The sequence below is a fragment of the Hypanus sabinus genome, chromosome 19 (assembly GCF_030144855.1).
Source record: "Hypanus sabinus isolate sHypSab1 chromosome 19, sHypSab1.hap1, whole genome shotgun sequence".
NCBI lineage: Eukaryota > Metazoa > Chordata > Chondrichthyes > Myliobatiformes > Dasyatidae > Hypanus > Hypanus sabinus.
This window is the reverse complement of record NC_082724.1, coordinates 19,752,970-19,779,308: the sequence shown is the minus strand read 5'-3', so window position 1 is coordinate 19,779,308 and position 26,339 is coordinate 19,752,970. Positions and strand designations below refer to the sequence as shown.

The 26,339-nt window shown below is 36.5% G+C and overlaps 1 protein-coding gene across 1 annotated transcript in view; it reads left to right on the top strand.

The window, feature by feature from the left end:
• Positions 1-26,339, top strand: part of wnk2 (WNK lysine deficient protein kinase 2) — a 174,251-nt gene that overhangs the window by 62,842 nt on the left and 85,070 nt on the right. Inside the window, exons 5-11 of the mRNA XM_059944123.1 lie at positions 11,580-11,668; positions 14,816-15,035; positions 16,615-16,891; positions 19,488-19,684; positions 23,165-23,287; positions 23,407-23,445; positions 23,790-23,957. Of these exons, the coding sequence (XP_059800106.1) occupies positions 11,580-11,668; positions 14,816-15,035; positions 16,615-16,891; positions 19,488-19,684; positions 23,165-23,287; positions 23,407-23,445; positions 23,790-23,957 (1,113 nt within the window). The remainder of the gene's footprint in view (positions 1-11,579; positions 11,669-14,815; positions 15,036-16,614; positions 16,892-19,487; positions 19,685-23,164; positions 23,288-23,406; positions 23,446-23,789; positions 23,958-26,339) is intronic.

Here is a 26,339-nt window from a genome sequence, read left to right as displayed (position 1 = left end):
AGACTGCAGTGGTGGCCAAGTCCGTAGGTGCATTTAAAGTGGAAGTTAATAGTTTTCTGATTAGTTAGGGCATCAGAGGGTATAGCGAGAAGGTAGGTGTATGGGGTTGAGTGGGATCTGGGTTCAGTCATAATGGAATGGCAGAGCGGACCAGATGGATGAAATGGCCTAATTCTGCTCATATGTCTTATGGTCTAATTATATAACTTTTTGACTAAGCTTATATTTTGGACTAATGTTTTAAATGTGAAATTTAAATATGACTAAATATAGAGGTAAGTTGAGAACATTTTAATTTTTCAAAAGTTAACTGTTTGAGGTTTTAAAAAAACCTGCATTGGCCAGACCTGCCACGTACAGTAAAAAGTTTATCTTGAGTTCTGCTTTTTTAGTACATTTATGTTTTAGACCTTGTGTGTGTCTTTTTTTAAACAACTGTGATCTGCCAAAGGGAACTTTCTAAAGGTAGCCTAAATATAGAAAAATTTAAAGTGGAATACATTATGGCATTTGTATTTAAAGCACAATTGGATTCTTTTCATATGCATTTGTTTTTAATGCCCTATTAAAGAGCTGATATTATTAAACATATTAATTAATTTGGTATGCTCTTGATTTCAAAGCAGCGTCAACTGCGTTTAAACTGGTAATACAGGCAGTCCTCGAGTTACGAATGTCTGACTTACGGGCAACTCGTACTTACGAACCGAAGGAGACCGCCGTCCGCCATTTTAAGTCTGATCACAAAACCGTCCGCCATTTTAAGTCATTGCTGTTGACACTGTGTTGAGTGTTTAACTTTGTATTTGGCTTAAATTTTTCTTAGTAAGATTCACCCTGACACTGCCCCCCCCCCCCCCATTCCGGTGGGATGGTGGCGCAGTGAGATCAGCGCTGGGCTCGGGAATGGAGATTCGATCCAGTGACAGTCCACTCCCGTGCAGGGGTTGATGTCGATTCAGTGACTGCCATACCATCTGTGCCGGGTTGATGTTGAGCTCGCAACTCGACCTTGTAAAAAAAAAACACTGCCACCTCCAGTTTAAATACCCATGCGGAATATTGTGGAGGATCAAATACCCAAACTCAGCACAGCCCCCACTTGTTCCATTTAGTCTGTCTTAGTGAGGTGGTCCTTGGGACCCAGTGGACCCCGGGACCTGCTGGCCGCAGTGTTTATGTTCAGTTGACAGGGAGCAATCATGATCGAAAATAAAGTGGAAATAATAAAGCGTTTGGAAAGAGGTGAAATACCATTGGTTATTGGAAAAGCGTTAGGCTACAGTCAGTCAACGATTAGAATAATTTTAAAGGATAACAGATAAAGTGAGAATAATGGAGCATGTGAAACACCCTGCCCCGATGAAAGCTACAATTATTACTAAGCAACATAGCGTTTTAATTATTGGAATACATACATTTCTTAAGTGTTTTATATGCATAGAAAGGTAAAATATATACTATATACTAAGACAAACATTCGATGAACTGATGCTAAATAATACCAGATGTACTTGTTCCGACTTACGTACAAATCCGACTTAAAGACGGACTCGGGAACGGAACTCATACGTAACCTGGGGACTGCCTGTAATCTAGTTCATTTGCACTGACAGACAAAAGTTCTACTTATATTAAAATAAGCAGCTTAGATTTACAAACAGGCAGGAATTTTGATTGCAGTTCATTTCCAAGCAATTTGCACTGATTTTATTTAATTATTTTTAAGGAAGTAAGGTCAGGTTGGCTGATCTGAATCCTACTGGCATTTTCTGTATTTATTTCAAATCTTAAGCATCTGCTGTTTTTGATTTTTTTTTTCCCAGATCAGGAAATACTTGATTTCAGACTGAATCCATTGGAAGTTATCAAAGTGGGATAAAAATAGAAAAAAAAATATTTTAAACAACATATTTTATTACTTTTTCAATGGTGTTTTTGTAGCATCTTTGGATTAATGGAGCAAAACAAAATTCTGCCAGAGTGTTCTCGTCATGTATAATAGAGATCAGACATAAGGCCTGGCTACTCAATCCATTCTGATCAGTATCTGACCATATGTGCTGGATGTATGTTTGGAGTTTTAGAAATGCATTCTGGTGTTTGTTGTGAAGGCCCAACCGATTCAATATTTTGTCCAGGACAGCATGGACAAAATATTTAGTGTGTCCACTAATTTTGTTCAGCATCTGGTGGTTTATCATCCACTAAGTCAATAGCATGTCTGAAACTAATATTTATGGTGCTGGCTGGGGACTTAAGTATTTGGGTTTGAATTAGTCATGCTAGGATTCATGTTTGGTATTAATTTTATACTATAAAAGTCTTTGCTCGGAATAATTCCTAATAATGAATGCTGTAGATTTCTGAGTCCATTTAATTCTGTGATGTTATTGGAGGCAAATGTTTCAGGTTACTTGGCTGGGATGTGTAAAATATTGTTTATCATTTGTAACCAATTCATTTTGTGTGGAAGAAATAATACAAATAAAACTAATTCTTAATATTATGACATCAGCTTAAAATTTATCTAAGTTATCATTTAACAGCTTTTTCTATTTAGCGAATGACAATTTAATCACTGAGTATTATTTTGTCTGGATGAAAAAAATTGTATATTCCATCTAGAGTACATATTGTGGAATTCTGTCTCATAAATTTTCAATTACATATTGGGAAGTATTTGCATATTTATGCAGAATTCATTTGTTCTATATACAGTTTAATGGTTGAGATCCAATTAATTTGGGAATTAGATATTTCATTTCATTTATTTTATGCTTCAATTATAATTTCAAAATCATTGCAACAAAATGCAGAAATATTTTCTGATTTTCCTGGATCCCCTCCCACTCTGTTGGGCAGCATCTGCTGTTCATGCCAGTTTAAATGCAAAACATTGTTATTCTTGTGATATCAGGGTATTATTCACTGATCATTATCAAGTCAAATTTACAATGCCTATAGCAATGAATACATCCAAATTCAAAAAGACCACTGTGCTACATTTTTGAGCATTTTAAAAAATAAGAAATTAATATAGTTGTGCAATATTTTTGACAACCTTCTTGCACTAAATTGGTGTAACTAATTAATATAATGTAAACAAATGATAAGTGTGTTTAAGAAGTCAGGATTTATATCTAATGTTTGTGTTGGTCAGTGAGAATTCAATTCATTTTTGGAAGAGTATATTTCACAAATATTTTAAATCAAAATCTTGATTTTCTCACCATGGCATTGCACAGTTTAAATCAACTAATTTCAAATAAAGGCACATTAAAGCAAAGAGGATTATTGAATTTTAAAGTTTCCCTTGAGTTAGATGTCTGCTTTATGTATTTTTTCTTTTTTTTTCCTCTCCTTTTTGAGAAAGACATTGTTATGAAGCAGAAGACTTAATTAGTGTTTAAAATCTTAATTCTGGATATGTGTGTGAATCACAGTTGAGCAAATCTGATTTAAGTTATTCAAAAGGTGTTCTATCAGGAGTGCAAAAATAAACCTGATCATAACTGATTCTTGAATTTTCTTAATATTAAAACTGCAGTTTTGTTATTAACTCAAGGGAAAAGTCTGAAGTTTTGGAAGGATGTTCTAGATCAATTATATCTAATGTTTTATATATTGTGCAGAACTGATTTAAAATCATATGGACAGTTTTTGCACTGCCTGAATGTAAAAGGCTATGAAGTGATGGACATTTTAAAATGTGTTCAAGTAAGCCTTTTGACACAGGATGGAGATAGACCAACAATGAAGGAGCACCACTGGATCTCACAGAATGAGTCTCACCTTGTGATGGGAGTGTAAGTGGGGGTTCTCTTTGGGAATAGTGACCATAACATAACATCTCAAAGTAGTTATTAATAAAGCTAAGGATGGACCATAAATTTGTTAAATTGAGGAAGGCAAGTTTCATTAGACAGGAGGGCTAAGGTTGACTGAGTGCATTTACCTCCAAGTCTAGGTGTATACAGTGGGAAGCATTTAAAGGGAAAATAGCAATACTTTCTCTTGGGATAAAAACCAAGGGTGACAAGGTCAGAGAACCTTGAATGTTATAGGTTATTGGAGGTTGGATAAACGGTAAAAAGGAAACATAAGGATCTAAAAGACAATCAAGGCCATCAGGAGTGTTGTGTAGGGAGGTGCTTAAAAAGGAAAATAGGAAGGCAGAGAAGGACAATAAAATATCACTAGAAGAAAGAATCAAGGTTAAACTGAAAACATTTGTAAGTATACTAAGGACAAAAGAATAACCATAGAAAGATAAGGTCCATTTGCCACAGCTACGCTGTGTATGAAATCAGCAAGCACGGGAACATTTCTAATACTTTTTATCAGTATTTATTAAAGAAATTGAATTTGTAGTTGGAAAATTTAGAGAAGGTAATCTTGAAAGTCTGGTATAAGTCTCAATCAAAAAAAGAGTTGGTACTTATAGGATCTATCTCAGACTGCTGTGGGAGGTAAGGGAAGAGAATGCTGGGGATTTAACTGAGATTGTTAAATTCTCACTGTCCACAAGAGGTTCCTGTTGACTGGAGAGCAGGTGAAAATGCTTGGCAGTTTGTATACCTGTGAGCCTAACCAGTAGTAGGGTTATTATTGGAGAAAATGCTGAAGAGTAGGATTAGTAATCATTTGGAACAAGAGAGTCTAATCAGTATTGGCCAACATTTCTTTAAAGGCAGATCTTACTTGGTCAGTTTGATTGAATTTTAGATGAGGTATCCAAGGGTATTGACGATGTCAGAGCAGGAGATGTAGTTTACTTGGACTTTGGTAAGATTCTCTAGGGAAAACTGGTCCAATATGTTACAGCTTAAGAGGTTCAGTGAAATTTGGCAAACTGGATCCAAATTTGGAGAAAGGGTGATGGTGGAGGATTGTTTTAACCTGTGAACTCTAGTTCTAGTCTCACCCCAACCTCAGTGGAAAAAGTCTGCTTGCATTTACCCTATCAATACATACTCTCTCCATGATTTTGTATACCTTGATTAAATTTCCTCTCATTCCCCTATGCTCCAAGGACTAAAGTCCTAACCTATTCAGCCGTTCCCTATGACTTGGGTCCTTAAGTTCTGGCAACATCCTTTTAAATTTTCTCTGTACTCTTTCAATCTTATTAATATTTGTCCTGTAGGTAAGTGACCAAACTGCAAATAATACTCCCAAGTTAGGTTTGACCAATATCTTAAACAACTTCAACATAATATCCCAACTCCTGTACTTAATATTCTGATTTATGAAGGCCAATGTGCCAAAAGTTCTCTTTATATCCTTATGTACCTGTGACACCACTGTTCCTAGATCACTCTGTTCTGCCACACTTCTCAGTGCCCTATCATTCACTGTGTAAGTCCTACAAAAGTACACCACCTCATTATTAAATTCCATCTACCATTTTCCCAGAGCTTTCCTTGCAGTCCACTATGCCCCCAATCTTGGTATCATCTGTAAATTTGCTTATCCAGTTTATTGCATTATCATCCAAATCATTAATATAGATGACAAGCAACAGACCCAGCTCTGATCCCTGTGGCACACCTCTAGTCATAGGCCTTTTGTCACAGAGAGGCAACCATCTACTATCATTCTCAGGTTTCTCCATCTAAGCCAATGTTGAATCCAATTTTCTGCTTTGTCCAGAATTCCAAATCATTGAACTTTCTAGAACAGGCTCTCATGTGGGACTTTGTCATAGGCCTTGCCAAAGTACATATTGAACTACATTGTAGATTATGTCCACTGTTGTCTTCAACTTTCTTGGTAACCTCGAGAAAGTCTCTATAAGATTAGTTAGACATAACCTATCACATACAAAGCCATTTTGACTGCCACTAATTAGACCTTGTCTATCCAAATACTTACACCTACTTATTACGGTTTTTAAATCCCCAGGGCCTAACAAGGTATCCCCTCAGACCTTGTAGAAGTCTAGTGCAGAATATTAGAATGCCTTCCAATAACCACTACTAAGTTAGGCTCACTGGCCTACAATTTTCTAGCTTATTTGTGGATTCTTTCTTGAACAATAGAACAATATTAGCTGCCCTCTAGTCCTCCAGCATCTCAGTCATAGTTAAGGAATTTATACTGTAAATTTCTCTACCAGGGCCACAACAATTTCTGCACTAGCCTTCTACAATGTCTGAGGGAATATCTTGTCAAGCCCTTGGAATTTATCCATTCTAATTTGCCTCAAGACGTCAGTCATTTCGTCTTCGTAATCTGGATACAGTCCATGACCTCACTACTGTTTTGCCTTGGTTCTATAGACTTTGTCCTGAGTAAATACAGATGCAAAAATCTACTTAACATCTCCCTCATCTCTATTCAGTTCCATATGTAGGTGACCACACTGATCTTCAAGTGGACCAATTTTGTCTCTTTGTCTTTTGTCCTTTGTCTTCATGTATCTGTTGGAGTTCTCCTTTACCTTGTCTGCAGAACAACCTCGCGCCACCTTTTAGCCCTCCTGATTTTTTTCAAATATTCCCTTGCTTTTCTTATCCTCAAGTACCTCATTTGCTTCTTCCTGCCTATGCTTGGTAAGCTACCTTTTTCTTAACAAGGGCTCCAATATTCCTCAAAGTCCAAGGCTCCCTAAATCTGTTCACCTTGCCTTTTATTCTCACAGGACCACACAAACTTTGCTCTCTCAATATTTCACTTTTGAAAGCCTCCCACTTAACAAGCATACCTTTGCCAGCAAACAACCTTTCTCAGTCCACACCTTCCAGATCCTTTCTGATGCCATCAGAGTTGGCCTCACTTCAATTTACAATGTCAACCTGAGATCCAGTACTATTCTTCTCCATAATCAACTTGAAACTAATGGAATTATAATCACTAGATTCAGTGTTCCCCTATTATAAACACTTCTATCACCTGTACTGTCTCATTCCCTAGTAGGAGGCTCAGTATTATGGTGTCTAGTTGGGAATTCTACTGAACAAAACTTTGCTGAGCACATTTGACAAACTATCCTATCCACTCTTTTTACAGTATGAGAGTTCCAGTCAATATATGGAAAGTTAAAATCACCTACTATCACAACCTTATTTTTCTTGCAACTTTCTGCTATCTCTTTATAAATTTGCTCTGCTAATTCCAGTTGATTTTTGAGTTGTCTATAAATATAAGCCTATTAATGTGGTCATCCCTTTCTTATGTAATAGTTCCACACATTTAGCCTTAGTTGACGAGCCCACCCACACCCCTCCCCACTGCCACCACCACTGTCTGCCCTGTCTGAGCTGTGCTGTAACATTTTCCCTGACAGGTAATGCTCTTCAATACATTCCCCTCTATCGTGTCTAAAACAATAGAACCCTATCATTGAGCTTCCAGTCCTGTCCCTCCTTTAACCGAGTGTCACAAATGGCTATGATATCATAATTCCACATGCTGATTCATGCTCTAAGCTCATTTCCAGTTTGAATGACTAATTTTCTATTGAATCTTCTTTCACTAGCTTTCAAAAATTGTACTCTTATATAAAATATTTTTCTTTGCTGTGGGGAGTGAAGGAGGATGGAGCATCCTCATGTTACATTTAATTCTCTTGTTCTTTATTTTAAGTCAGGGTTCATAATTATTAAAGCTATTTCTTTATCAGTCTACCAAAACATTCTTATCTTTGGGGGGGGGGGGGAATATTAAATATTTTCTTTGCTGAGGAGGGCAGCCTAAATCTCTATAATTGAAAATCTTCCTTAGAAGTAATCCAGTTCATCTCTTTTATGCACTTCTTAATACCTTAAACTGAGGTGTTCAATGGAAACCAAAATACTAACATTTAATGCAAAGCATTAATCATTGTTCTATACAAATTCAAAAGAGCTTTTTCTTTTATATATTATTCATAAATCATCATATTGTTGTGAAGTGACTAGAGACAGAATGGCCCATCAAATATGTGCCCTTGGCAGAGAAATTTATTCACTCTTGTGACCCATAACTACAAATTTTCTCGTTTGTTTCTATCATATTCCTTTTTGAAGATATTGATTTTGTTTCTACTAGAATTTCAAAACATAATTTCTGCAGTTATTTTTTCCTCTTCCTTCTTCCATGTCCTTGTTTAAATCTATGATCCCTGTTCATTGAGTCTCTTCTAAATGATACAGCTTCACAATCTAAACAAATTACACTTGTATCATCCTTTTGGGATCCTCACGTACAAGGAAAGCAATATTATTTTCTCCAGTGCAATCTTATAGGCGAAATTCCTAATATATGGAACCATTCTAAGTAAACATTTCTGCATTCTCCCTAGAACTCTACTAAAATTAGGTGATTAGAATTAGACTCTACTTCTGTCATGGTCTCCCATGAGTTTTCTACAGGTACAACATGGAAACAGAAACAGTGGGTGAAATTTTTGGATATGATGTTTCCAATCCATGCTTTGGTTCCCATTTTCTTTTGGGGCAAAGCTCCTGAGGTGACAAGGAAGATAAGGGAATATGAAAAAACAACATGTGTATGATACTTATCAGGGGAGAAATGGGGAAAGCAAAATAATTTTGAGGGAAGTATAGAGGCAAATATCATCTGTTTTTCTACAAATCTGCATTTTATATGCAACCAAGTTGAATGTCAGGAGTTACTTTCTGAAAGGAACAGCAATTGGTATTTGAACTTAGTTTTTCCAGCTTGCTTCTAAGTATGCAAGAACTTTTATCTTGAGATGTAGACCAACAGCACTATTGATGCATCTATCTCTGGAGTTACAAACTTCTGATCTAAGAGTTGTTGCTGTGATGTAGTTGACTTGTTAGATACGTGCCCTAGTTTTGCAAAGTTTGTATTTGCAATGACGAACAGTCCTTGATGTTGGAGGATAGGGAGGTGACCAATTAATGGCATTTGAACTTTTGGGTGTAGCTGTGACCAGAATGACAGCTATGTGGAAGTAGACTACTGTTTACATAGACCATTGATATAAGTACCCATTGAAGCAAACTGCAGCCTTTTGACAAAATTGAATATATTGTCTGAATGTTAATGCTAAGTACAAATTCAAGTTTGTCACCCTGCTGTATACATGTTTCCTGGTAAATGAAATGGTGTTCCTCCATTCCAAGGTGCACAACATGGTACATGTAACTCGTACACAACATACAAAGTAATATTGCCACAAGTAAGTTAACAAATAATAAAACATATTCCAGAAGATTGACATTTTGCATATGGTGCATTTACAACACATGTTAAAAAGTAAACAGTATAACATATTAATTCCACGTCCCATTCCCATTCTGTTATGTCTATCCATGGCCGCCTCTACTGTCAAGATGAAGCCACACTCAGGTTGGAGGAACAACACCTTATATTCCATCTGGGTAGCCTCCAACCTGATGGTGTGAACATTGATTTCTCAAACTTCCGTTAATGCCCCCTCCCCTTCTTACCCCATCCCTTATTTATTTATTATCCCCCCTTTTTCTTTTCTCTCTTTTTTCTCCCTCTGCCCTTCTCACAATCACCCCTTGCCTGCTCTCCATCTCCCTCTGGTGCTCCCCTCCCCTTTTCTTTCTCCTTAGGCCTCCCATCCCATGATCCTCTTCCTTCTCCAGCTGTGTATCCCTTTTGCCAATCAACTTTCCAGCTCTTACCTTCATCCTGCCCCCTCCTGTCTTCTCCTATCATTTCGCATCTCCCCCCACTACTTTCAAATTTGTTACTATCTTTCCTTTCAGTTAGTCCTGACGAAGGGTCTCGGCCCGAAACTTCGACTGTACTTCTTCCTGTAGATGCTGCCTGGCCTGCTGCGTTCCACCAGCATTTTGTGTATATTCCTTGAATTTCCAGCATCTGCAGATTTCTTCATGTTAACTTTCCTGGTGCTTTGTAAGTTATGACACCTGAGTGGTGGCAGGAAGTTCAGAAGTCTTAAAGACTAGGGCAGAAGCTGTTTCCTTTCCTAAATGTCCTTGATTTAATACACGGTACCTGCCTGATGGTAGGAAGTCGAAGAGATTGTGGGATCGATGGGAAGGATTTGTGACAATGTTAAGAGCATTCCATACAGCACTCCTGATAAATACCTTGGATGATCCTTTTCAAGAGGTGGAGATGCTGAAGTGCTTTCTTGACTAAAGCGGTGTTGTTGAGGGATTAGATGAAATTATCCATTATGCACATTTATGCCCATTCCCAGCAATTTGGTGCTCTTAACGGAGGAGCCATTAATGTGCAGTGAGGAATGGTCAGCCTGCACCTTCCTAAAGTACACAATTAGCTTTATTCTCATTGAGACTCAAATTGTGCTCAGACCATACTACAAGCCACTTTACCTCCTATTTGTACACCACCTCATCCTTATTGTTGATGATGTCAATTGCTGTTGTATCATCAGTGAACGTGATGATTTCGTTTGAGCTGGATCTAACAGTACAGTCATTCATCAGCAGCATGAACAGCATATTGTTTATGTATATCATATGATATAGTTCAAGGGTTAACATTCAACCCAAAGAGGTTTGGTGAGAATCAACAGCATATGCCCATGTGTTTAATGACCCAGGGAAAAAACTTTAGTGGCAGGACTTTGAGAAACTTAAGGGACATGATATGTCTTGGTACTGATACGTTCAAGGCTAGCCATAGTTAGTTTGACTGTTTCAGAAAGCATGCAAATTTGTGAGTTGTTGTTCTTGTTGAGGGGGAACAGCATTTCCATAGGAACTGAAGCAAATTTTTAAAAAAAGGAAGCTTGTTTATTGCAATGAATTTAGTTTGACAGTGAGTATATTAATTTCAATAGAAGCAACTCTTAATTTACAAAGATATTACATTCCAGGAACTATCTTTCAAACAAAAAAAATCATGAATTGAAATTAGATCAAGAGATGAAGAATTGGTATCAATAAAACCCCCCAAAATAAAAATTGATCTGAAAGCTTGTTTTAACATCAAATCTTAAGTGTTAATTAAATGAACATAATGTGTCCTTTCAACATACTTGGTGTACCACCAAGTAAACTAAGATATGGTGGATTTTGAAAGACCAATCACATCCCCTTGTGTAAGAACCTAGGTCACTCTCAAGACTTGTCCATTTTTAACAACGTGCAAAGCCATGAGTCTTTGGTACTCTTCTTCAAAGGCAAACAAAAGCAGGATCATCCCTGAGACACGTTCCTATTGAGCAACGTAGTCAAAGGGTGCCACAAGGTAGCAAAGGGCTCCAGGACTTTTGTAGCTGTTACATTTTCCAAGAAAACAATGTAGTGCACATGGGTGAAACAGATTCTGCAGTAGATGTTTATTCAACACTTACAATTAACAAAACGTCCTTCTGAAGTTTCATGTAGTTTATAAGATCAATACATAAAAATAAATGCATTTTAGAAAAACTTCAGTGAATTGTTAATGATATTAAAAAGGACTTGAATGCAATTTGGAAATCCAGAAAATTATAAGGGATCCACAGTTTTGAATGTCTGCTTTTTGAAATTTGTGCTAATCTTGGGTAGTAATCTTAAAAGCTTTAAATATCATTTCCGCAAGCCCGTACAATTAAAGTCTCTAAGTTGGTTCAACTTTGTGTTCTAAATTTTTAGGGAGTAAAACCAGCGAGTTTTGGCAAAGTTACAGACCCAGAAATAAAAGAGATCATTGGAGAATGCATCTGCCAAAATAAAGAAGAAAGGTTTGTAACAAAAATCAGGACAAGAGTGTATTGTTTCCTAGAAATGATAATTGATTATTGAGTCCTTTGCAATAAATGTTCTTCAGCTGGTTATCAGCAAGTCCTTGATTTAGCTTACAAAGTGTACTTATTTTCTTTTTGTTATTAAAGAACACTATATTGTATTCCAGATAGAAATGGATTTTTAGGACTAATCGTTTGTATGTATTTTTTAAAAAAACCTGGTTTGACAAATTCAGATTTCATTATAGTCATTTGTTAATTGTTTAGTTATTTGTATATGTATTAAGTTTAGTTAAGTGGTTTATTCTCGTGCCATACCTGTTGATGGGTTATTGCATGAAACATCGATTGTTTATTTATTTCCATAGATGCTGCTTAATCTGTTGAGTTCCTCCAGCATTTTGTGTGTTGCGCTGGATTTCCAGCCTCTGCAGAATCTCTTGCATTCATAGTCTCTACACTCTTTCCAATTTAATGATGTTTTTCATATGATGGGTGACCAAGGCAGTGTCACCAATGTCTTGTACAACTGCAACATAATGTCCCAAATACTATACTCAGCACCCTGACTGATGAATGCTAGCATACCAAGTACTTTCTTCACCACCTTGTCTAACTGTGGTGCTGCTTTCAGTGAGCTAAGTACTTGTATTCCAAGATCCCTTTGTTCAACAACAACTTATTCAACATGGTATAAGCCCTGCCTAGCCCAAGCTGTGCATTCACTTTCAAGGACTCTACACCTCATGTCCTCACTTATTTGTTGACTTATTATTTTTGTTTTGTATGTGCATTGTTTGTCTTTTGCATATTGGTTGTTTGTCAGTCTTAAACATAGCAAACCTACTGCACAATACAGGCCCTTTGGCCCACAAAGTTGTGCCGAACATGTCCCGACCTTAGAAATTACTAGGCTTACCTATAGCCCTCTATTTTACTAAGCTGCATGTACTTATCTAAAAGCCTCTTAAAAGACCCAATCGTATCCGCCTCCACCACCGTTGCTGGCAGCCCATCCCACGCATTCACCACTCTGAGGAAAACACTTACCCCAGACATCTCCTCTATACCTACTCCCCAGCACCTTAAACCTGTGTCCTCTTGTGGCAACCATTTCAGCCCTGGGGAAAAAGCCTCTGACTAGCCACATGATCAATGCCTCTCATTATCTTATACACCTCTATCAGGTCACCTCTCGTCCTCCTTCAGATGAATTTTATTCGGAGATATTCGAGGTCGTTTTTTTTCAAAGAGAGTTAGTGCCTGAAACACATTGCTGGGGATGGTGATAGAAGCTGAAACATTGGGGATGTTCAAAAGACTTAGACAAGCAAATTGATGTAAGGAAAATGAAGGATTACAGGTATAGGCTCCGTAGGGAGGGTTTGGTTAGATTGATTCTAGAGTAGGTTTATGTTGATCAGCACAGTATTGTGGGCCAAAAGGCCTGCACTGTGTAGTACTGTTCCATGTTCTAACATCTACTAACATGCTTTTGCACTCAACCAGCACAAACGTATCCTTCCATTAGTGTGCTGACCAGAACTTAGAACAATACAGCACATCACAGGCCCTTCGGCCCACAATGTTGTGCTGACCCTCAAACCCTGCCTCACATACTTAGATTCACATACATACCCCCCACCTTAGATTCTTCCGTATACCTGTCTAGTAGTCTCTTAAACCTCACCAGTGTGTCTGCCTCCACCACTGACTCAGGCAGTGCATTCCACGCACCAATCACTCTCTGAGTGAAAAACCTTCCTCTAATATCCCCCTTGAACTTCCCTCCCCTTAACTTAAAGCCATGTCCTCTTGTACTGAGCAGTGGTGCCCTGGGGAAGAAGCACTGGCTGTCCACTCTATCTATTCCTCTTAATATCTTGTATACCTCTATCATGTCTCCTCTCATCCTCCTTCTCTCCAGAGAGTAAAGCCCTAGCTCCCTTAGTCTCTGATTATAATCCATACTCTCTAAACCAGGCAGCATCCTGGTAAATCTCCTCTGTATCCTTTCCAATACTTCCACATCCTTCCTATAGTGAGGCAACCAGAACTGGACACTGTACTCCCAAGTGTGGCCTAACCAGAGTTTTATAGAACTGCATCATTACATCGCGACTCTTAAACTCTATCCCTCAACTTATGAAAGCTACAACCCCATAAGCTTTCTTAACTACCCTATCTACTGTGAGGCAACTTCCAGGGATCTGTGGACATGTACCCCCAGATCCCTCTGCTCCTCCACACTACCAAGTATCCTGCCATTTACTTTGTACTCTGCCTTGGAGTTTGTCCTTCCAAAGTGTACCACCTCACACTTCTCTGGGTTGAACTCCATCTGCCACTGCTCAGCCCACTTCTGCATCCTATCAATGTCTCTCTGCAATCTTGGACAATCCTCTACACTGTCTACAACACCACCAACCTTAGTTGGTCTTAGTATGGTTTTTCATTGATTCTATTGTATTTCTCTGGCCTGTCATGAATGTCTGCAAGAAAATGAATCTCAGGAAAGTGTATAGTGATATATTTGTACTTTGATAATAAATATACTTGAACTTCAGTCTGACTTCCCAAAATGCAAGTTCAATGTAGATAATTTCCGATTTTGATTTAACTTGTAGTGGAAACCCACAAGGCTACCTACAGTACATCTACAGAGTAAATGATTATCATTGGCCACTCACATTTATGCAAAATGTAGGCCTTGAAGGATTAAGCTAGTTCTTTTGGATATAAATGACACTGATAGCTTAAAAGCTTTAAAATGTTGCTTTCTAAACTTAGAGAGAATACCTATAGTATACTAAAATAATCAAAGGCGTTCCTCATTTGGTTGTTAAACACGTGATAAACTGGCTGTTAAACGGTTGTTTTTTTGGATAGGTCTGTTTCTAGCTGTGTATGTCAAACTGATGTTCTTCAGTATAAGCATATCTTAAGTAGAATTTAAAATGTTGTGTTCTAAATTATTGCCCAAATCTGCTGGTCCATGCCAATGATTGAATAAAATGAGGTTGATATGGGTAAATATTCCCAAAACTGATGCATCTGTAGCTGGAATTTAGGCCAAGATGTCAGATTGTGCCCAGCACAGAAATTTACCTATATTGAATAATTGAGTATGGAATTGTTTTCCAGATATTCTATAAAAGATCTTTTAAATCATGCCTTTTTTGCGGAGGACACTGGGGTAAGGGTTGAACTTGCTGAAGAAGATGATGGTACAAAAAATTCAATTGCAATGAGACTCTGGGTTGATGATCCTAAGAAGCTGAAAGGCAAGCCCAAAGATAATGGTGCAATTGAGTTTAGTTTTGACTTGAATAAAGAAAATCCTGACGATGTTGCACAAGAAATGGTGAGTATCATTTTATCACAAAACAAAGTTGTCTTAGAAATTGGAAACCTAATTTTAATTTGTATGATGGTACAACACATTAATATCCAAAAGTATTTATCAATATTTGGATTATTTTGCAATGTTGCTTCTGTTTTGCAATATATCTCATCACCTGTGTCAATGTAGTATGGGTGAGAATAATTATCTTCTGATGCTGATTAACCTTGTATCTAAGTGAAAGTGTTGGGATGAGAAGGTACTTAATATCAATTCTGGGTGAGCAATATCTAAACCAATAACTGTATTCCCATCATTGGACTGTTTGTTCCCCACTATTATGTGTTTTTCTTTGTCAGTTTTGTCTGTTCTGTTGTCTGATTTGGTTATCTATTCATCTTTGTTGAAATTCATTTGACTCTTGGCAATGGTTCATGACTAAGTTTGTCAAAGCATCCACTTTGCTGTTGGATGTTTTTTATGTTTCAATTGAATATACATTGGGTGAGAAATATGAATGATTCCTTTCAAATATTTCCCATTTTTTCTGATTTTCTAATCTACAGAAGCCCCCTTGCTCCTGATGGGATGTAATTGTCTTTAACTTCAAAACTAGTTTGTGGTTAATCACAAGCTGAATCTAAACTATTATATTGAGTCCAAATTGCAGGTCTAAAGTAGCAAGTTCCCCAATTGGTTCTATGATGTATAACACATTTGCCATTTTGATTTGTTGAGTCTAAGAAGTTGATAGCAAATTATATTTAGCTGAATGGTGGGACTTCATTATAATCTATTGTTGAACTCTCAGGTTGGGGGAAAACAAAATTTGGCATGAGTAATAAGAGCATGAAACAAAAAGGTCCTGGTGGTGGGGTATGGGAGACCTGGGGAAATTGCCATTTATTTAAAAGGAGCTTGGAGGAGGAAATCTGTATAATCAGAGGAGATGCTCTTGTCGAATGGATGATGTAAAGGGTGCTTTTTTTTTAAGCCAATTACTTCTTTTGATGTCAAGTTTCCTTAGCCTTGCTTATACTTGCACTGCTGTGGGCATAAGGAGGTTGGTGGAATTAGTTTAAATTTGTGCTCTCTTTCTATGGTTCTTTGCATAATGTTGAGAAAACGCTTAATGCTTTAAATATTTTAGAAAGATCCCCATCTTATCTTCCTTCGCTACTTTTACCCTTTGAGAGGAAATTTATCACAAATTTGTAGAACAGCTATTTGATTTTAAAAATACCATTTTAAGTGCTTAATGATAAGTATCTGCCGGAAATTACACATCAAGATTAACCTGCTGTGGGTAACAAATGAGTGAATAGATTCACATTTCTGTAATAATACTTTGGGAAGATTCTCAATTTAATGTGAGCAGCCTGATACGGTTGGCGCATAATACTGAAATAACCAGTTGCCTTGCCTGACCTGCTGAGTTACTCTAGCAGCTTGTATTTTTTTATATTTGTTTGGAATCTGTAGGAACAATGATTTTTTTTTAAAAAAATTAAATAAATGAATATTGTCCCATCAAATTTGGAGTTGAGAATTAATTTGTATACATTCCAACATTTAATACAATCATGACATTCTGTTGCAGATTGACTCTGGATTCTTTCAAGAATGTGATTCTAAGATTGTTGCCAAGTCAATACGGGACAGAGTAGCCTTAATTAAGTGGAGAAGAGAAAGGAGTCAGCAAGTAAATGAGGCTAATGCACAAAGAGAAAAGAAGAACAGGGACAAAAAGAAGAACTGTTTTCATCAAGTTATTGATACCCCCCATCAAGGTCAACATATCCCCTCAGAATTGGAAGAACCTGAAGCTGACCAACATGTGTGTCCAAGTCTGCTGAACAGTATTACATCTATGATGTGTAAGTGAGGTTATGTGATGGTAAATTTGAGCATGGATTCAGTTAAGGTATTTTTTTTTGTCTGAGATGAAAATAATTAGGAAAATCACACTTAATGAAAAGCTGAGTACATTTTCTATAATTAAGCATGATATTTATCCTTGGTTAAGCCCACAAATGTTATTTAAACAGTTGAGAAGATTAATGTTTCTCTCCCTTCTGCATTCCCTTTAATTAAATGCCTAAACAAGATTATCAAAGAGTGAAACTTGGATATTTGACTAATAGATCTCTTTCAACTGTGAGATGTTTGTGTTCATTTAGATGGTGTGTTTTTTAAGACAGTGTAATCTTTTTCATACAAAAGTCTTTTGTAGAAATAAAACTCTGAAACTAAGTTGCATATACAAGCAGGGGATCTTAACATTTCATTAGGCTCTGTCTGCTGATTTTTTTTTTCCAGTTTTTTTTTCTGGTTGGTGCAAGTAATATTTGAAACAAATAGGAAGTTATGGATATTATTTAACTGTTGAACTCCATTTCATTGGCAAATTTGGGCTCTGCTATCCAGTTTCTCTTTTGAGTAGAGACAAGCTTCATTGGAAAAATGCATATATACCGTTGTTAAAATATTTAGGAATTCTTCAAACATTGCTCTGATCATTATGTGGGTACACTGCATAAACTTCTGAGCCACGTAAGTTTAGGACTTCATGCCATTAATCTTCAATTCCCCAACTCTCCACTCTTATACCTTCCAACAAAGCAGTATGGTTGCATTCCCTTTACATGTTCCTTCCGCAGATCTCAAAATACACAGTTGCGACATGATATACATGAAAGTTACTTACGTTGTATTTCAGTCCTTCTGATGAAGGAATTCCCACATTATTGTCATAAGTATACAACACAGAAGCAGGGGGCTCTTCAGCCCAACTCATCCATGCTAATGAAAGATATCTTTCTGAGTTAGTTCCATTTGCCTACTTTTAGTCTATATCCCTCTAAATCTGTACTGATGTCTTTTGAAATTTGTAATTATACCCCCTGGTCTACCACTTCCTCTGACAGCTTTTTCTACAGAGGATCCCATGACCCTGTACAAAAAATGCTGCCCCTCAAGTCCCTATTAATTGATAGGGAATTCTAGACTTTAGACACGGCAACAAGGAAGGAGTGATAAAATATTTTCATGTCAGAGTATTGTGGTTTGAAGAGAAGCCTACATATGATACATTTTAGTTCACTTGGTACCTTTGTCCCATTTAAGGTAAAGATTACAAGTTTGGTGGTGGTATTGGAACAATGTGGCAAGTAGCTTTAGTACCAAAAAATGTTAAGTGCTGCATCTTTCTGCTGTATTGTAGCTACACATTTACGGTAACTAACATGTCCTTGCAAAATATTTATATTTTCATCCTTTGATTTTGAACCTGCCTGGCTGTTTCCTGGTTGACTGGGTTACAGTAGAACTGTCAATCATCAAATAAAAAAATTACTTTCTCACGAAGCTGGCTAAAAAGAATTGGGAAGTACTTTCAAAGGAAAGCTTCTTTGTTCTTTCACTAGGCTCTTTTTTTCCCTTTCTCTCTAATCCACCTATGGTTTATTAATAATCTTGGAAATTTTGCTTGCATCAATACTATAATATTGTTTCAATTTCACTGGTGTTACCTGTAGAGCAATATATCAGGATATTAGAGATGACTGTATTTCTTTTTTATTATGTATTAGGTGAGGAAAGAAGCTGTAAACCAAAAGTATTAATCTTTAACATGTCAGTTATGAAACATTGTGCACATTTTGCACTCAAGGATACTGAATTAAATATTGTGCACAACTTCCGAAGTAAACATATAGCTACTCAACATTAGCACTATAGCACCTGTACTAGAGCTAATACACATTTCTCTTTTGGTTACAAGATTAATTTTTACTTACATCATTAAAATATTGAGCAGATATGAAAATGAAAGCTTGCAGTTCAGTTAAGGCTCTAAAGGTCTAATAAATTTCATAAATGGATTTAAGTTGCATGTGAGCTCTACAACTTAATTCATTTGATTATTACTTTACTCTTTTATAACATGCTCAAGAATTGCTAGCTGTTTCAGCTACAAATAAAAATGCTCCATTTTATATAAGGAATACTGGGGGAAAACTGTCGACATCTACCTGCAGCCAGCTAAGTGATATTAGAAATTACTTGTGCTTTCAAACTTGATCACTTAACTTATTTAAACCAAAATTTTATCCCACCAGTTAGCATGACAACTCACTTGTTCTACAAAGATAAAACTTTTGTTTCCTCCTGTACATCAACAGTATTTGATTATTGTTTCTACCCACTACTGCAGCTTTTGAATTATTGTGAAAACATAGGCAGGTTTGAGCATCCTTGGCTTGCTGTTCTTTCCTGTCCCTTTTCTGCAAGTGCAATCTTCTTAAGATAGGGTTCTTGACTTAGTGGACATGTTTACTTCAATGCTTTGTGCCACAAAGGGTCTGTCAGCCTTTGATACAGAATGATATGCTGTTTTTATTTTTCTATTTGTATTGTAACAAATGTACAGATTTGGAAACAAATGTTGCTATATGTCAACTTTGTCTTTTAAAGCTGATAGCACTTGTGACAGTGGGCAAGGATCAACACTTTATTCTGACTCCCAAAGCAGCCAGCAGAGTGTAGTTTACTCATCTGTTCATGAGCCAGTGCCCCCTGCTGTACAGCAGATCTACAGTCCACCTCAGAGTGAAATTCAAGGACCTTCCATGAACTCGCAGTCACTAGCACACTACCAGCATGTTTCTACGGTATGTTTTAAAATTTTCTGAAGTGTTACTTTAGTTTTTGCTTTTGAGAACATGTCTGCACTATATAAGCATTCTCTTTTCCATTTGTTGAGAGATGATATAAAGTGACATTTCTGAAACATTAACACAACTGAGTTTTTTGAAAAAACATATCTGTGATTTCATTGACTTATCTGACTTGAAGTAGAGATGCACAAATATCATCAAAGGTGGCTAGTGTTTAGAGGTACTAACCTACTGTTTAACATCTGTTCAGAATAGTTCATTCAAGTATGAAAACCTATTGTGGGTAAATTTTAAGATTGGGTAAGGAAGGATATTTTGAGTAATTGTGATAATTTTGCAGTGAATTTGGGCTAGAAAATGTGGAATGAAAACTGGAAGGAATATTCCAAAAACAGAGCTCTGCAAACCTTAAGCAATTGCATATTGGTTATATTAGTTGCAAATATCCTTGTTAGGTTTAAGTCCCAGAAATCCATTCTTTTGATTGTAATTTCCTTTTGTATTTGTAAAATACTAAGTTATATGGTTATCTTTCTATTTTACTGTTGAAGCTAAAATGAAATTATAAGCTGAATTTTTTAAAGTATTACTTGTATGGACCCTATATTTTTCTATGCATAGTTCTACAGTATATTGAAAACAATATCACAAGTGGCTGAAGTGTTGAAACTTGATCAAACCTTTAGGAATGCTTCTGTTAAAACCCTTTCCTGTTCAGAAATGCCAACAAACACAAGGGTGTGTTAGGAGTAGTGACCAAAAGAGAGATTTACAGATGCCTCGGTTGTGTGCAAGGGTTTTGGAGACTGATGGATTTGCCAGCTGCTATGGAGCATTTTCTTGGAAAAGAATTCTACCATATTCTGGGAAGGATCTGTAATAAGCACAATTGCAGACACAGAAGCTACTATTGAGTCTTCCCCACTATTTAGTGGATATAAAAGGCAAAAATGCTGAACCATTGTTTCAGGCAGGGCAAGTGACTTACCTTGCACTGTCAATTATACTATCTACAGAACATTAAAAGATTTGAATGTGGATTGGAATGTGGATAAGCCTCCTTTTAATATTACTCTGTTTAAGTGTCATCCCACTATTCTGTGTCTATCATACAAAAATTATTTTTGTGTGAAAATATGATCTCTGAAATGCCACGAAATTAAATCATCATATGGTGAGATTGTCTATATGTAAAACAGTGAAAGTAATATTAGTGACCCTTTCCTTCTATTAAACAATATTATCAAATATTTTTCCTATTAACTGGCAATTTTTAGAATTACACTATTTCACTATTAAGAATATACTCTAGATAATTGTTCCAAATACACAACTACTGGTTCTCGATAGCAATAACTCGGCTTAGGCAGAATGTAAGTACCTGCAACATGGTTGTCAGTAACAAAAAGCATAGAGACCATATTGCTTGGTATCTGAATTGCTTTAATTTTGTATCTAATTCATATGTTTATATTTTGAGATGTACTCCTTGTGTTGGTGAATTTAAAGGGTGGATCTTCTGAGTTAAAAGTAGAACATAGATTTAATAAAATATTTTCTTAATTCCTTGATGAGCAGCTTTAATAAAGTTATGTTTTATTAGCATGGTTAGAGTGTGGCGACCCACTTTCTGTGCAGGCGAGCCGACTCACAAATAGTCCGCGTGCGGGGAGAGACTTTGGTAATGCACCTCTGATGTCATTTCCCACTGGAGAGGTTAAAAGCCAGTGCTGAGAAGTTTGAATAAACTAGTCTTGAAATGACTTACCGACTGCGTGTCATTGTTTCTAGCTCTGTATGTAGTACATCGCTACAAGAGCATGGCCTTATTGGTAGGAAGGAGCGTGTAGGAGTAAAAGGATCTGGTTGGCTGCCAGTGACTAGTGGTGTTCCGCAGGGATTGGTGTTAGGACCGTTTCTTTTTATGCTGTATAACAATGATTTAGATGATGGAATAGATGGCTTTGTTGCCATGTTTGCAGATGATACGAATATTGGTGGAGAGCAGGTAGTATTGAAGAAAGGGGAAGGCTGCAGAAGGACTTAGACTGATTAGGAGAATAGGCAAGGAAGTGGCAAATGAAATATAATGTTGGTAAATGCAGGGTCATGCACCTTGGTAGAAATAAATGTACAGACTATTTTCTAAGTGCGGAGAAAATCCAAAAATCTGCAATGCAAAGGGACTTGGGAGTCCTTGTGCAGAACACTCTAAGTGTTAACTTGTAGGTTGAATTGGTGGTGAAGAAGGTAAATGCAATGTTAGCATTCATTTCAAGAGGTCTAGAACACAAGAGCAGGGATGTGATGCTGCGGCTTTATAAGGCAGTGGTGAGACCTCACCTTGAGTATTGTGAACAGTTTTGGGCTCCTTATCTAAGAGTATACTGGCATTGGAAATGGTTCACAGGAGATTCACAAGGACGATTCCAGGAATGAAAGGGTTATCATAGGAGGCATGTTTGATGGCTCTGGGCCTGTACTCGCTGGAATTTAGAAGGATGAGGAATGGAATCTCATTGAAACCTTTCGAACATTGAAAGGCCTAGACAGGTGTAGATGAGGAAAGGATGCTTCCCAAAGTAGGGAGTCTAGGACAGGAGGGCACAGCCTCAGGATAGGGGGCATCTATTTAAAACAGATGTGGAGAAATTTCTTTAGACGGAGGGTGGTGAATTTGTGGGCTTTGTTACCACAGACAACTGTGAAAGCCAGGTCGATGGGTGCACTTAAGGCAGAGGTTGATGGGTTCTTGATTGGACATGGCAGCAAAAGTTACGGGGAGAAGGCCATAGAGTGGGGCTGGGGAGGGGAGAAAAGGATCAGCCATGATTGAATGACGGAGCAGACCCAATTGGCCAAGTAGCCTAATTCTGTTCCTATGTCTTATGGTCTTAAGTTATTTAAATTTCAGAACATTGGCAATGAGAGATAGTTAATACTTAAAAAAAACAATTAAGAAATTGAAGATGAAATTCATTAGCTACAGTATTGTTATTGAACTTGAGGGCTAATTTTTTTTTTGCCTATTGGTAGTAATTTGTGTTCTATTTAATTTCATGTTGATACTTTTGCAATGTAGCACTAAAAATCGAGAGATATTAAGAGGATAAAATTCAACTTTAGAAATGCAAAAGAAAATTATCTAAGGTGCATAATGGGTGGTCTATCATTCTGTTGACATTTTATTGGCTTTATTTGTTAAGTCAGAATGTAAAAATATGAGAGATAGACAAATAGCAAATGGAAATCAACTGTCCTAAAATCAAATAGTGTAAAGATTCAGTTCCCATAAAAAATTGAAATTAAAAATGTTTAATGTTTCTTTTTAAATCCCATAGTGTTACACTTGACAGGATTGTTCATTATCAATAGGTATAAGAACATCACATGACAAATATAACAAAAAGCACTGCAGGATATTTCTCAGAAAGAAGATAGTCATTGTTTATTTTTGTTTCTGTTTATATTTAGCCCAGCTCTATGATGCATATTCCTTCTATGGTTTTGCCTCCACAATCCCACCAGCTTGGCCCTCAGCAACATTACCAGCAACCAGCAGTGCTTCCTGCAATGCACGTAGCACAACCCCAGCAGGTGAGCAAGAGTGTTCTTTAGTTTCAGTTTATTGTCAGATTAAGGTTCATGTTACTGTTGTACAGTGTATGAACCTTTATGCTTTCCTTGCTTCACCCATATGTTCTGATTTCTCATAGTTGGACCCTTATTTCTGCACTGCAACATACCATTTTCAGGTAGATATTCCAATTGCACTATAGTTTTATTTGGTTATTCCTAATCAGATAGCAAGATCTTATAATTTTCTAAACCTAACTGGCACAATTACTGGAATTATTTGCCACTTCTAGTCCTATTTTTTTTTTAAATTGACCACCTTAAAATAATTTCTCAGGATCATTTATATTACCATAAAATAACAGGATAGATGATAAGGTAGCTGTGAACTTAATGTCAGTTGTTATAGTTTATATGACATTGTAATAGAACAGATATAGACACTGGTAAGTATAGAATTTGTTTGCAGATTGATGCATTTAATGTTGTGTCACAGTTTCTCATGATGTCTTCCTTTTTCTAGCCGCAGGTGCCAACAGCCCAAACCTATGTTCAGCCTGTATCTCAGCCACTGTCACAGTATCAAGTTCAACAGCATCCGATGCCAGCACTGCCATCTCAACCTGTACAAATGAGTCCTTTGCAATTTTCATCAGAACCCCTTCAGATTAACCAACCTACTCCAACTCTGGTAAATTCTTTTTTCTTAATACATACAAAAGAAACATTCAGGAGTGCATTTGGTGCAGTGCACCAGGGAAAATAACAAAGCAGCAGATAGATTAATCTGGTCTTACAAATAAAAACACAAATAAGAAACCCCAAGATTTTGCTGGAGATGGAGGGAGGAGAGATGGTCTAACTGAGAAATCAGAACATATGGTTATTTTTAATTCACAGGAATTAAATAGCTTTATATTTGCAGTTATAAACAATCAAATTTCAATTTTCCATTGCTTGCTAGTGAGGAAAAAATCTAAACAACACTGACAGAGGTTTTAGAATTTAAGGATTATAGAGAACCAATCTCCTGTACTTTAATGTACCTGTAATTTAAATAGTTATGTTCAACTTAATTGTAAATAAATATAAAAAATCTTGGAGTTAGGCCAAAAAATGCATTAAATTAACACTGGTTTAACTGGGTATCAATTGATTTTTCATTGTTGTTCTAGAGTAACATTGTACAGATTAGTTTTAATATAAAGTTACATTACATATTTTGTATATCGTCTGATAATGTTTGCTTTTGAAAATAAGCTGTTTTGACAAAACAGTAATAATTTAAACTGCTGTTATTCTCTTGCTTTATACTGTATATTTTTGGATGTCATAGTTTCTAAATGACTATCTGAATTGTTTAAATAAATTAACCAATCATTGTGGTGGCTCTTGACATTGTGTATGCTTCTCTTGTCATCCTTCTGTGGTATTGTATCTCTCACCTCTGGCAATATCTCCTTACCTAATTAACTTGCCTTGTTCCAACGCCAAACCTCTTGTGCAAAATTCTTACTCTCTTTTGCCCATCCACAGGGTCACAAATAATATCCAGTGCAAATGTTTAAAAATAATCCCTCCTTGATTACTGTGACCTAAGCCTTTAATATATTTCTTTCTGGTGTCTTCGCAGCTTCATTCTGAAACCACTGCTTAAAGGAACTACTGTTAAATGTACCTTCATCTCAATTCATAACATTGATTCTGCTCTTAATTTAACCATCTTCTTTTAATCTCTCCCTTCATATAAATTTACTAAAGCATGCTTAGGGCAATCTTTTTGACCTTGCCTTCCAGTAAAGTCTCTATCATCATCTCAATCACCGTGTTGTTCTTCACACACTAAATGTCCCTTCTAATTTTTCTTACAGCTGTGTCTGAGCAAGAAATTTTTACACAACCTGAAAACTGCACAGCACTTTAAATGGATTTTTTTGTAATTTCCATACTATGAATATTTAGACTGAACATTTTTAATATTACATACTTTTAATTGTATTAATTGAAGAGTATAATGAAATACAGTAAAACAAGGAAAATCTTTCTTGATTTGTAAACTTTTTCTCATCTGTCTTTACGACAAATCTATATATATTGTCCAGATTAATTTTGTATCTGGAAGAAAGAAATGTCTTAGTCGTTATTAGATCATCCAAAGGTTCCTGAACTTACATTTGATTGAACTTAGAAGACTAAATCCAGTTTGTCAATCAGCATTGTCAATCCACGATGTCAACAAGAACTGACGATTTTTTCCAATACTTAATTTCTAAGCACATAATTCAACATAACAGTAAATGTCATAAGCAGTCTTAACTTTTGCAGAAATGACAAATTTGAAATCACAGTATTGATGTGATATTTTTGAGGCAACACTTGTCATATTTCGCAATGGTAGTTGAGTATTCTTTTGTCAGTTCTGACATACACTTTTCGAAGTATAAAATTGGTTGCATTTGCAATAACAACAGGGTCAGAAGCTCATCATTCTCTTAACTTGTCAGGAAATCTATTATACAACTGAATGCAACTTACAGATACAAGTTGATCTTTATCTTTGTCACTCTAATAAGCAGTATCGCCAAGATACTGTGACTGTAACTTGTTAATGATTACTTTTGCATACTGTAGTGCTTCAATTGTACTCAAACAATTTTTTGTAAGGAATTTACAACTCCTGGATCACTGTAAAGGACAGTTAGTGCTACTTAATGTTGTGGATTGGTCAAAATCTTCAGGCAGTAGTTATTGATTGGATCATTACATTCATCAACTTGCTCTTTGCAATACTGGATCAAAATTTTGTAATTCTTTGTTAAAGCAGTAATTGCAAAATGTCTTGACATTTAACATCTTTGTTTATCATCTAAATGATATAATTTCAAAATTATTAACATTATGTAAAAGAATTTCTGTTGTGCAGCAACCAAGGCTATGTGCACAGGAGCATTTCAGTTATTGCATGGCTGTATACCTGCGCAGCTTAGAAAGAATAGTGCACACACTTATTTTATCTTCCAAGCTGCCTGCTGTTGTATCTGTCCTTGTAAAACAGCGCTCTTCCAGTTTCCTT